At 57.0% G+C, this 13,575-nt stretch overlaps 1 protein-coding gene across 7 annotated transcripts in view; it reads left to right on the top strand.

Moving 5' to 3' along the window:
* Positions 1–13,575, top strand: part of DPP6 (dipeptidyl peptidase like 6) — a 684,077-nt gene that overhangs the window by 652,926 nt on the left and 17,576 nt on the right. For all 7 annotated transcript variants that reach the window (XM_080664796.1, XM_080664799.1, XM_080664800.1 and 4 more), the window contains exons 17-18: positions 3,700–3,747; positions 10,687–10,785. In XM_080664796.1, coding sequence (XP_080520922.1) covers positions 3,700–3,747; positions 10,687–10,785 — 147 coding nt within the window. The remainder of the gene's footprint in view (positions 1–3,699; positions 3,748–10,686; positions 10,786–13,575) is intronic.

Genomic DNA, 13,575 nt, shown 5'->3' with positions numbered 1-13,575 from the left:
GGATCCACTGCTCCTGTCTGCCCCACAGCCTGAGGGAGGGGGTGGTGCCTGCGTGCGCCCCTATCACTGCGGGCACCATGCCCTGCGAGAATGAATGGCCCCTGGGGACACTTCAGGCTCCCTGTGGCCTGAGATGGAAATGCGGGGGTTGAGGTCCATCCTGGCCCCCCTCGCCTGAGGATGAAGGAAGCAGAGTAGTTAAAGGGGCGAGGCCTCTAAAGTGCTGTGGTGGCTGAGAGCATGGGACAGCGCATCTGCTGGACACAAGGGGACAAGGGGACACAGGAGACTGTCCGGGAGGATGGCGATGGGCACCAATGCTGACCCTCTGCGTCATTCTCCGGGCCGGGGCGGGGGGCAGCGTTCCGGCACCTCTGGGTAGGGAGGACAACGCCCAGATCCCTGCCTGGTGGCCCAGGGTAACCCTGGCTGCCCCTGCCCAGTGCACAGCTGGGAGGACCCTGCACGTCCCGGCCCACGTGCGTAAATGTCCCGCTTCTACTGATGGTCACGGGCGGAGAGCCACCTGGAGCGGGACAGTCACGAGTGCACAGCGTCCTCGCCACAGAACCTGTTTCTGCTCCCGATGCAGAGGCGGTGGCCCTGCAGACGAGGTCTGAACAGAGAACCGCGCGGTCTGGGTGCCCGCACTGACCCTCTGCGTCTCCACCGTGTGTGGGAGGCGCCCGCCTGGCTCCTTTCTGCTGTGCCTGTCCGTGTGCGGGGCACCGGGGCGGCTCCCTGCTCTCGGCAAGGGCCGCTGCCCAGCCTCCCGGGCTGTCCTTTAGGCTGCCGGGCGCCAACACGGGCAGGTGCTCATGGGCTGCTCCACATAATCACCGAGCGCTTTGGAAGATGCTGAACTCAGCAAGTGCGGCCAGACTCCAGCAAGCCCTCCATGGCGCCATCGCCCTCAGTGGCAGCCGGACACGCGTCTCCGTCAGAGAAACAGTCACTCCCATTCGACGTCCCCCCTCACAAGTGTCCGCGCAGCTCCAGGCACAAAGTGAGAGGCACACCCTGTTTCCCGGGGAATGTCATTAAAATCAATCACATGCAGGGCAGGGACTAGCAACCCAGAACCCACCCTCACCCCTCTGGCCCTGACTCCTCATAGGAGCCTTTGCTGCCCTCTCTCCTTGGAGATCTTCCTCGTACAACCCACCTGGCTGCTGCCTGCCGGCTCACACCCCCTAGGGCCTCCCTCCCACACCCCTGCCTGCCAGCTCACACCCCCTAGGGTCTCCCTCCCACACCCCCTGCCTGCCGGCTCACTACCCCTAGGGCCTCCCTCCCACACCCCTGCCTGCCGGCTCACACCCCCTAGGGTTTCCCTCCCACACCCCCAGCCTGCCGGCTCACTACCCCTAGAGTCTCCCACTGCCCAAATAGTATGTATCCTCCAGCTTAGATGTGGCCACCTTGTGAGTTTATAGCTTCCCAAAGGCCCCAACCCAAAGCAGAGAACAAGCAGCACCCCTGACCACAGCGTCCCCAATAGCTCTGTCTCCCTCTGCCCAGCTGCCTCTCACCTGCCACCCATCTGCCTCTCACCTGCACCCATTGGCCTCCTACCTGCCTCTCACCTGCACCCACTGACCTCCTACCTGCCTCTCACCTGCCTCTCACTTGCCACCCACCTGCCTCTCACCTGCCTCTCACCTGCCACCCACCTGCCTCTCACCTGCCTCTCACCTGCCACCCACCTGCCTCTCACCTGCCTCCCACCTGCCTCTCACCTGCCACCCACCTGCCACCCACCTGCCTCTCACCTGCCACCCACCTGCCTCTCACCTGCCACCCACCTGCCTCTCACCTGCCACCCACCTGCCTCTCACCTGCCTCTCACCTGCCACCCACCTGCCTCTCACCTGCCTCTCACCTGCCACCCACCTGCCTCTCACCTGCCACCCACCTGCCTCTCACCTGCCACCCACCTGCCTCTCACCTGCCTCTCACCTGCCACCCACCTGCCACCCACCTGCCTCTCACCTGCCTCTCACCTGCCTCTCACCTGCCACCCACCTGCCTCTCACCTGCCACCCACCTGCCTCTCACCTGCCACCCACCTGCCTCTCACCTGCCTCCCACTTCCTCTCTCTCCTTTCATTCTCCCACGTGCACCAGGACCCTTTGGGGCCCTCCCTGCCCCCGTGCACACCTGCGAGCCCTCACACAGCTCTCACTGCAGGACCATGTCCTTGAGTGCCAGCTGCGTCCCACGCGCATTCTGGACGCGGAAAGAATGGCTGTAAGGCGCTTCTCCGAACTTGTCCAGATGCTCTGGCACTTACCCCAGGGCAGGAGGAAAGGACAAGGAGCTAATGCACCAAGGAATCCTCCTGTGAGGTCCCAACAGGAGCGCACGTGGCGTGACCTCTGTGGAGAGGGAAGCAGGGCAGGGCTGAGTTTGCGCTCACGCAGGCGTGCTCACAGGTGGGGCTCTGGAGAAGGCCTTTAAGCAGAGACTTAATAGAAGAGAAAGACAAGCCTGCCAGTGTCGGGGCAGAGGTTTCAGGCAGGGAGAACGGGCCCAGTGGGGACAAGCCAGGCGTCCTTGTCCTCGGGACCTTCAGCGAGTCCAACTGGAACAGAGGAGGGCAGGGAAGTGCAGGGGAGGACGGGGGAGGGCAGGAGGGCAGGAGAGGGTGGGGAGGGCAGGAGAGGGTGGGGGATGGGAGGGCATGGGGGCAGGGGCGGGCGGTGGATCACTGGCCCACCGCTTGGCATGGTGGCGTGAGCGTAAGCTAGGACGCCCCTCTTCCTGAGCTCCCTGTGCTGAGGGCCTGAAGAAGGCGGCCTGTGGACGGAGCGCACCAGGCCCCTCTGTCCCCAGATGGACCTCCCTTTTCACTCGCCAGGCTACAACCCGGTGACAGAGAAAGTGGTTGCAGGGCAACCGGGCACCGCTGGTGTTTGCAGAATAGTCCTATCCCATTACTGTTTCCCAGAGTGTCCTAGGGCCAGTGGAGGGGAGACTCTGGAGGACTCGGGACCTGTGGTTCCCGGGACCCCAAAGCCAGCGCAGGGTTGTGTCTGACGGTGGAAATGAGCCATATGGACACAAAGCGGGGCCGTTGTAAATGATGTTTATGGGGGTCAGTAACCCTAAGTATATGTTCTTTTATTGGGGTCACATGGCTGACACAGGCACAAGGCCTTTCCCCTCCCGCCCCTCCCTGGCTCCCTGGGTGGTCAGGCTGCGTCCTGCCACAGGCCCCTGCCCCAGGCCCCCTGCCCCAGGCCCCTGCCCCAGGCCCCCTGCCCCAGGCCCCTGCCCCAGGCCCCCTGCCCCAGGCCCCTGCCCCAGGCCCCCTGCCCCAGGCCCCTGCCCCAGGCCCCCTGCCCCAGGCCCCTGCCCCAGGCCCCCTGCCCCAGGCCCCTGCCCCAGGCCCCCTGCCCCAGGCCCCCTGCCCCAGGCCCCTGCCCCAGGCCCCCTGCCCCAGGCCCCCTGCCCCAGGCCCCTGCCCCAGGCCCCCTGCCCCAGGCCCCTGACCCAGGCCCCTGACCCAGGCCCCCTGCCCCAGGCCCCCTGCCCCAGGCCCCTGCCCCAGGCCCCCTGACCCAGGCCCCCTGACCCAGGCCCCTGACCCAGGCCCCCTGACCCAGACCCCCTGACCCAGGCCCAATTCTCCTTTGTTCTCACATCAACTAACAGCATTTCTATTTCTCTTCTGGCTTCTCTTCTCGGCGAGGCAGGTCCTGGGGTCCCCATGGTGACTGTGCACAACACTACAGACAAGAACAGTAAGTCCTTCAGTTTTCCTCACGTCTTCCCGCCACGTGGGGGGGAGCAGAGCCATCTCCCCAGATAACCAGTGCGTTGTCCTATTCGGAGCCAGAGATGGGCGGGCCCTCGCCCTTCCCAATGCCCCCGCCATTGCCAGGATCACTAAAATGTGGTGGGAAGGCTGGGAGGCCTCACACCCCACCCCATGCACCCCACACCCCACACCACCCACCCCTCACCCCACACCACCCACACCACCCCCCACCCCTCATCCCACACTACCCACCCCATACCCCACACCACCCACACCACCCCCCACCCCTCACTCCACACCACCCACCCCACACCCCACACCCCACACCACCCACTCCTCACCCCACACCACCCACCCCACACCCCTCACCCCACACCACCCACCCCTCACCCCACACCACCCACCCCTCACCCCACACCACCTACCCCACACCCCACACCACCCCATGCACCCCATACCACCCTCCCCACACCATGCACCCCTTACCCCACACCATTCACCCCACACCACCCACCCCTTACCCCACACCATGCACCCCATCCATGCCAGGGCTGGAGGCCACAGCAGGCCACACAGTGCCTCATATGCCATCCTCCGAGCTCCCACCCTGCTCTGTCGGCCCCTCCAGTGACCTCCCCGCAGGGCTCGGTGGCACTTCAGGCTGCCCTGTCCTCGAAGGTCGGGGCATCTTCCTGGCAGAGGGCGTCGCATGGGCACTGCCGCGGGGGAGCTCTCAGGGCTCCTGAGGGACGCGCAGCTCATTTTGCAGAAGGGACCCCACGCAGGTTGGCACGAGACATCTTTTGTTTTCTTAAGAAAACGTGTCGTGCCATTTTGAGTGTCTGTTAGAACTTAGGCACCCAGACCTCCTTCCTAATGAGCTGTTCCCTCCTGAAACTCCACGGGGAGGAGACCTGGGTCGGACCGTGGCTCAGCCACTCTCCTGGTCTGGATCCTGCGTTCCTGACAAGAGAGGTCACTACTGGGTCGCTGGGGGCGGGGCACGGAACTCAACCTGCCATGTCTGAGAACTCCTGGGAGTGAGGGGTGCAACGCTTTAAAGAGATTTCATGTAAGAATTTGCCACCCGCAGCCCTGGCGGTGCTCAGTGGGGACAGAGTGGCCCGCCCGGGGTCTGGGCTGCAGCTCCGTCTGAGGTGCAGCCGCCACGCCCAAGGCCTGGGCTCTGGCCCCGCGGACGGGAAGGAAAACCTGGGAAGATTCCCTGGGATCTCTGTGTGAGGCTGGGAATAGCTGTGTCCTTCCGTGGCCGGAGTGCCTACACGCAGGGGAGGCCTATGACCAGGAAGGAAAGGGCGAGGGGAGCGGGGAGTGCAAGGGAGGAGAGGCGGAAGGGAGGGGGCTGGGCACTGCCACACCACTGCCTCAGAGTGAGGGGGGCTGTGGGCGTCCCATGGGCCCTGGAAGCCATCTCTGGGAGCTGAGGGCAGATGGGCGGCACCTGCAGCCTCTCCTGCTGCGCACCAGGCGTTGGTGACCATCAGTGAGCCGTCCCTGAGGCTCTTCAGGGACTGAGGCTGTTGTGTGTACTTCACTTTTTTTTTAGATATGTTTTTATTCATTTCAGAGAGGAAGAGAGAGGGAGAGAGAAACATCCATGATGAGAGAGCATCATGTATCGGCTGCCTCCTACATGCCCCACACTGGGATCGAGCCCACAACCCAGGCAAGTGCCCTGACGGGGAAACGAACTGTGACCTCCTGGTTCATAGGTCAATGCTCAACCACTGAGCCACGCCAGCCGGGCTGTACTTTACATATTTTAACTAAGTTCATCCCCACCATGGTCTGTCATCACCCATTTTTCAGTCAAGAAAACTGAGGCGAGGGAGTGTGAATAGATTGCTCAGGTCACGCAGCCACAAAGAGGGGGTGGCGTTTGGAGCCCAGCACTGGCTTTCGGCAGAGCCTGCCCCTCCTCCCTCGGGTTCAGCCGGGGGTCAGAGCTGGGCCTCCCTGAGACGGCCATGCCCCCCGCCCCCGCCCTCAGATGCCTCCTCCCCAACACCAGCCCATCAAGCCCACCCCAGAGCACGGCCTCGCCTCCCCCTGCTCTGAGGATCCACACTGCCCAGGACAGAGGCTCCCATTCTGGGGTGAACTCTGTTTGGCTTCCGCGTCCAGGCAGGTGGGAAGCTGAGGGCTGGGGGACTGTGCCTCCCACAGCCCGTGCTCTGCCGGCCATTCAGTCCATGACCTACACAACCAAGCGGCCGCCACGCATGTGGCTCATAACAACAGCGTCCCCAAGGCCACATCACCGCGCCCAGGACTAGAAGCTGTATTCATCTGACCCCCGAGCACAGGGTCCAGACCCCGGGCCGCCCTGCCGGACCCCGGGACCGGGCGCTCTGGCCTCACATGGTGGTCACCTAAGTGAGGTGCTCACACCACCACAGCCCACAGGTCCGGGCTGCAAACACAAACCCGTATCCACGGGCGCAGCACTGAGTCCCTCCCACTGCGTGGGAACGGGGTGAGCACAGCGAGGCGCACCTCGCGGGGAGGCAGGGGGCGCTGTAATGGCTGTGTGGACGGAGTGACTGCGGGCCTTGCCAGCAGTGGGGTAGCAGGAGGGCGGGAGCCTGGAGGAGGCGCCTCTGGGCAGATGCCAGCCTCGCCCGCCAGCTGAGTGCACCAGTGCCAGGACAGTGACAGGCTGGCAGCTATGGACATGCACGGCGGGCGGACGGAGAGCCCGGGCCTCTGGGTGAGGGTCTGGCTCTGAAGGTGGCCGATGATCCATCTCCCCCAGCCCTGCCCTGTCCCCAAGACCCCAGAGCCCTCCTGGGAATCCTGGGCATCTTCGCCTTTAGAAAACCTTATCTATGAACCCAGCCCCGTGCTGAATCACTTAAGCCGGTTTCCCAAGCCCGTAGTTATGGCTGGGACCGAGTGTGTTCATTCGGTGCCTGGGCATCCAAACCCCGCAGGCGCCGGGCGGAGCAGCCAGCACAGCTGGCACTGCACCCTGGTGGTGACATACGTGTGAAAGGGGAGGGACAGGCGCTGCACCCTGGTGGTGACATACGTGTGAAAGGGGAGGGACTAGGTGCTGACTCCGGGTCACGTGTGAGGGGACTGTCCTGCGGTGACTGGCAGCACGACTCGCAGACTCACGGGCTCCGGGAGGAAGCGCCTGGGGGAGCTCTGCGCTGCGTGTCGCTGACAGCCCGAGCGCCTCGCCACAGTGCCCGCATGAACTCAGCTGCGGCCTCAAAGCCACACCGCCCGCCCCGCACGCACCTCCACTGAGTGCTTAGGAAGAAGCAAAGCCAGCTCCCCTGCCATTGGCGCCGAGGCGGAGCTTTTACAGATCGAACAGGATGGCCTGCTCCACATCTGCCCCTTGGCCACACCGTTCTCCCTGTGGAGCACCTGCCCACTCCTCCTGCACAACCACCCGCTGCACCTCACAGCTAGGAAGGACGGGGTGGGGTCGGGGGCCTGGAGGCGTCAGGAATGTGGAATGGCGGCCGCAGCCCTTGACTGTCTGTGTATCTGGAAGTCTGGGTCCCCAGTCATGGCAGCCTTTCTGCGGGGTGCAGGGTGCGGGGGGGCGGGGTTCAGGTCTGCAGATGGCTCATTCCACACCGCAGCCAGCACGGCTTGCGGGTGAGCTGGCGTCTCTGACGGATCAGAGACTGAACAGAGCACGTGGCGTGTCCACCCATGGCCTCCCTCCCGCCCGGGAATGCTGGGGGAGCCGCGCAGTGCACCGCCACGCCCACTCAGAGGGTGGAGTTGATGGGGACACAGCCCCACCTCATTAACCAGGTTGCCTGTCTAGCGGTTGAGAAGGACCAAAGGTGAATTGTTCACAGGACTTGACCTTCAAGTTGCTTAAAATCCGCTGAGGGAAAGTAGACAGAGAAGAGCAGTCATTACCCAAACGGCGAACCTCACACACCCAAGTGGGTTCCGAGCCAGTAGTGCGGCGCCGGGCCAGTAGCTGGTCTGAGCCTCGTGGCCCTGCAGCGTGGAGGGCATGGAGGACAGGGTCCTGACAATGCAGGCCCGGGCTGCGCATGAGGAAGCCATCAAATAACCGTGCCAGCCTGGGCTAGGGAGAGGCCCTCGCAGAGGCGACCCTGCAGACTCGAAGTGATCTCTGCACCACACTGGCACCCATACCAGGCACCCACACCGGCACCTGTACACACACACCAGGCACATGTACACACACACCGGGCACACACTGGGCACATGTACACACACACACTGGGCACACATATTGGGCACGCACTGTGGGCACATGTACACACACACTGGGCACGCACACTGGGCACATACATACTCACACTGGGCACACGCACACACAGTCCTGCTCGGTCTTCCTGCTGAAATGTGGGAGCAAAACAGGTTGCCCTTCTCCCTGTCCGTCAGTTGCTATTGGCTTTTGAACGATTCTAGCCACTAATTTCCCAAAATTCAGCCTCGTGATCATTTCTCAGTGCCCGAACCAACGGGGTCTGGAAAAGCCTGGGGCCCCACCGCATCTGCTGCTGGGCACTGCTGGGCACAACCGGGGAAGCAACCTGGGGAGCAGTCTTTGTTCCTCTGCATCTGATAACAGCTAATTCCCCCAAATGTCAGAGGCAGCTCACATTTAATTAAGGAGTGGCCATTCGTACGCCGCAGACTGGAGGTGCCCCCGACCCCCAAGTCAAAAGCAGAGTCCTTCAGGGGACATGCCAATCTTTTCTTATTTCCTCTGCTGAGCCCGGGCCTCTATGAATGCAATTATGGGGACAAATAGCATGGCTTAACTCCACTCCCCTGTGGGACAGCCAGCTCTCTGCTGATAAAACCAGCTGTGTGGGCAACCATTAAACGAGAAATCTAATATTTAACTAAATTTAATAGCCTGCTGCCTCGGTGCCTTTCTGGGAAGGGTGGGATTTCAGGGCAGGGAAAAGCTACGCAAATGCAGGCAATGCATCCACACGATTAGCCCGCAGTGCTCCCCCACGCACCACAGCTCTGGGAACAGCAAACGGGTGGTTTGGTAGCAAGTCAGTGTTCGCATTAACTCCAGGCCAGCTTGAGTGTAGCATTTCTCCTCCAGGGTCAGCATCGGAGATGGCGGGAGGTCAGCAAATTCAAATGCACATGTGTGGAGAGAAGCGCATAGTCTAAAACTGGGGGAGCTCTATCCACTCCTCTTTTTGTTGTTGTTAATCCTCACTGGAGGGTATTTTTCCACTGATTTGTGGAGAGAGTGGAAGGGAGGGGAGAGACATAGAGGGAGAGAAACATCGAGGTGAGAGAGACACATCAATTGGTTGCCTCCCACCTGGGCCCTGACCAGGGCCGGGATCAAGCCTGCAACCAAGGTACATGCTGTTGACCAGAATTGAACCTGGGACCCTTCAGTCCACGGGCTGATGCTCTATCCACTGAGCCAAAACGGCTAGGGCCTCTTTCATTTGGAAATGTGGCTGCCCACATCAGCCGGGCCACCAGCCACTTTCCCAGCAGCGTGGGGCCACTTCCCCGAAAGGGACGGCCATCTCTGTTCTTGTTGTAAAGATGTTATACCTGTGTCCCTGCTAATTCCACTCATCTTTGTGAGTTCCCATTTCTCTAGTGTGATGCACACTCGCGCACCCAGGTCCCTTCGTTGTCACACCTGGTTTATGTCGCAGGTGGAGAGGTCAGGACCACAGGGCTGGGAAGGTTGAGGCTTTGGGTGCCTTTGAAGTCCCAGAGTGTGCCTCTTGTTCCTTCTTGTTGTTGTTAATCCTCACCTGAGGATACTTTTTCTCATTGATTTTTTTAAGAGGGATAGAAGGGAGGGAGGGGGGAGAGGGAGAGAGAGAGAGAGAGAGAGAGAGAGAGAGAGAGAGAGAGAGAGAGAGAGAAATGAAGAGGGAGAGAAACAGCAATGTGAGAGAGACACATTGATTGGTTGCCTCCTGCAATGCCCCAACTGGAGCAGTGATTGAACCTACAACCCAGATATGTGCCCTTGACCAGGAATCGAACCTGCGACCCTTGGGTGCGTGGACCAACACTCTAACCAATGAGCAACACTGGCCATGGCCGTGCCTATTCTCCTTAAAGGGATATTGCCACATTCATTGTAATACAGTGTGTGCTGTTTAATCTTTAAGACGTTCGTGAAGGTTTCAACATGATTTGATGAGCCCAACATAGAGTCCCTTGAAGATAAAATTCCCTTTCATAATGAACCATAGACTGTCCCCTATGGAGGCTTGATGTGAGAAAGAAAAGAGGAAGTTGGATCGTTTTTGTTACCTGTCAGATGGTGAAATAAGGTGAAAAAGCCCTTTCAGTAGGAGAGTAATGAAATGGGTGGATGAGGGTCATTCTTCACCCGGAGAAGCAGGAACTGGGGGTATCTGTGTGCTTTACAACGTAAGGGACAGCCTCCGTGTAGTCAGGGGAGGGGGAGGGCGAGGGCGAGGGCGAGGGTCAGGCTGACACCTGACATGCTCATCCATGCTGAGAGCCCCAATGTCCAATAACATTATGATTAAGGTAAGAAATATGACTCTTAAATTATCCTAGAAAATGCAATAAAGATCGCATTTCTGTTCTCCTTTCCTCCCTGGGATACTGTGGCCTCTATATTTGGAGAACCATTTGTCCTAACACACACATGACATTGGTTTCCCCAAACCAGCAGTCTTGAAATCAAATATCCCCAAAACGATAGAGTAAGAGGCACCCACACAGCAGGGAGATCTTCCATCTGCCCAAGCGCCTGACTGTCCCGTCAGCAAGATATTGAGTGTCCCATGTCTTGGGCCTTGTGATAGAATTGTATGGACCTCCCCCAGGACTGGTGTAGGACTCAGCGTGTGGTGCATGGGAAAACCTGTGGCTTCAATAAATGTTGGCTGAATCTGACTGTATTCTTTCTTCTCTCTTTCAGAAATGTTTGACCTGGAAACAAATGAACACGTACGGAAGGCTATAAATGACCGGCAGATGCCCAAAGTGGAATACAGGCAAATCAAGATGGAAGATTACAGTAAGTGCTGCATCTTTCCCTTTAAAAGGAAAAGCAAACATCTGTTCTGAAACGGCCCCCCGGGCTCCCATACCCTGTTCCCTGCTGAGATAGTTTCTACATAGAGAGACACTCCGGTAGTGCAGGGCATTTTGGTACAGAGAAGCCATTGGTAAGGCTCTATACCCCAAGGCAATATGTCAAAGGAAGTTTAGCCCACCCACATGGATGACATCCCTGACTGGTTCAAACTTCCATACAGAACCTGGAGGCCAGGTATTCAGATCCAAACTCATGAGAACCCTCAAATTAACTAGATATACACTTTTGTGCTGTTCTTTTATAAGGAAGAAACAAAAGGTAAGAAAGCAAGACCATTTTAGATTGCTAGTGATGATGGATAGGTGGGTGGATGGCTGGATGGGTGATGGAGGATGAATGGATGGATGATGGAGGATGGATGGATGGATGATGGATTGATAAAGATGGATGAATGAATGGGTAATGGAGGATGGATGGATGATGGATTGATAGAGATGGATGGATGGATGGATGGATGGATGATGGATTGATAAAGATGGATGGATGGATGAATGGATGATGGATTGATAGGGATGGATGGATGGATGGATGGATGGATGGATGATGGAGAATGGATGGGTGGATGATGCATTGATAAAGATGGATGGATGAATGGGTGATGGAGGATGGATGGATGATAAATTGATAGAGACAGATGGATGATGGATGGAAGGATGATGGAGGACTGATTGATGGATGGATGGATGATGGATGGATTAACAGATAATGAATGGATGGATGATGGATGGATGGATGATGGATGATGGGTTGATGGATGGATGGATGGATGGATGATGGATGGTTGATGGATGGATGGATGATGGATGGATGGATAGATAGATAATGAATGGATGGATGATAGATGGATGGATGGATGGATGGATGGATGGATGGATGGATTAACAGATAATGAATGGATGGATGATGGATGGATGGATGATGGATGATGGGTTGATGGATGGATGGATGGATGGATGATGGAGGGTTGATGGATGGATGGATGATGGATGGATGGATAGATAGATAATGAATGGATGGATGATAGATGGATGGATGGATGGACGGATGGATGGATGGATGGATAGGAGGATGGATAAATACACAAGCAAGCAAATTCCACATGTTTGTCCTGACCCCACCCCCAAACCTTCCGTGTATAGCTGCAGACCTCAGGACAGGCCCCTAGCCTGCAGAATCCAGTACAAAATGTACATGTGGGCACTTCATTCACAGTTTATTATGATGGCAGAGCATTAAACCCACAGCAGGCCTTATGGGGCCATGTGTGTCTGCATGGGTAACATGCTGGGAAGCCAGCCAGGTGGACCTCCATGGCTTGACTTCAAATTCCTGACTCACCCCTGCCCACTGCTCAGCAAGTGTTCCAGAACACCCCCTCACATTTCCTCACATCTGTCACTTCCTACCGCAGCCTTTGAGGACAGATTGCATCCCTTGGTGAGGTTCGGCTTCATCTCCTCAACCCAATGCCCCCTTCTCCAACGCAGCCTGCACACTGCTGTCACAGGGACAGTCCCCAAATCCCAGGCCACTAGAGGGTGATGCCATCCCCTCCTCAGAAAGTGCAGAAAAGGCCTTCAGAAGCCAGTTACCAAGCCTTCCCCTCCTGCCGCATGAGCTTCCTCCCAGCCCGGGGTTTCACTCAACAGGCAAATGGAAGTGAGGATGCCCTGGGATCTGAAAGACTCCGCTCTGCAGACCTGCTATTGTGTGTTGTGTTGTGTTGAGTTGTGTTGGTTGTGTTGGTTGTGTTGGTTGTATTATGTTGTATTGTGTTGAGTTCTGCTGTGTCGTGCCATGCTGTGCTGTGCTGTGTTGTGTTGAGTAGAGTTGTCTCGTGTTGGGTTGAGTTGTGTTGGTTGTATTGTGTTGTGTTGTGTTGAGTAGAGTCATGTCGTGTTGTGTTGTGTTAGTTATATTGTGTTGTGTTGTGTTAGTTATATAGTGTTGTGTTAGTTATATTGTGTTGTGTTGTGTTAGTTATATTGTGTTGTGTTGTGTTAGTTATATTGTGTTGTGTTAGTTATATAGTGTTGTGTTAGTTATATTGTGTTGTGTTAGTTATATTGTGTTGTGTTAGTTATATAGTGTTGTGTTAGTTATATTGTGTTGTGTTAGTTATATTGTGTTGTGTTAGTTATATTGTGTTGTGTTGTGTTGTGTTAGTTATATTGTGTTGTGTTAGTTATATTGTGTTGTGTTAGTTATATTGTGTTGTGTTAGTTATATTGTGTTGTGTTGTGTTGTGTTAGTTATATTGTGTTGTGTTAGTTATATTGTGTTGTGTTAGTTATATTGTGTTGTGTTAGTTATATAGTGTTGTGTTAGTTATATTGTGTTGTGTTAGTTATATTGTGTTGTGTTAGTTATATTGTGTTGTGTTGTGTTAGTTATATTGTGTTGTGTTAGTTATATTGTGTTGTGTTGTGTTAGTTATATTGTGTTGTGTTGTGTTGTGTTGTGTTGTGTTGTGTTGAGTAGAGTCATGTTGTGTTGTGTTAGTTTCTCAGGAAAGCAAGCTGCCAGTCCTGGCCAACTCAGCCTTGGGGGCTTATCATCGTAGCACGGAGCAGCCCAGACCATGTTTTATGGATATTTCAGTGTAAAGTCAGAGCCTGCCTTTGTGCGGTCCCCAGGCCATTGACCCAATTTGCAAGCCATTAACATTCAGTCAGAATCAGGAATGAGACCTGGTCAGAGTGGCTCCCC

The sequence above is a fragment of the Plecotus auritus genome (genome assembly GCF_963455305.1).
Source record: "Plecotus auritus genome assembly, chromosome: 4".
Taxonomy (NCBI): Eukaryota; Metazoa; Chordata; class Mammalia; order Chiroptera; family Vespertilionidae; genus Plecotus; species Plecotus auritus.
The sequence above is the reverse complement of the archived record's forward strand: the minus strand, read 5'-3'. Positions and strand labels throughout refer to the sequence as shown.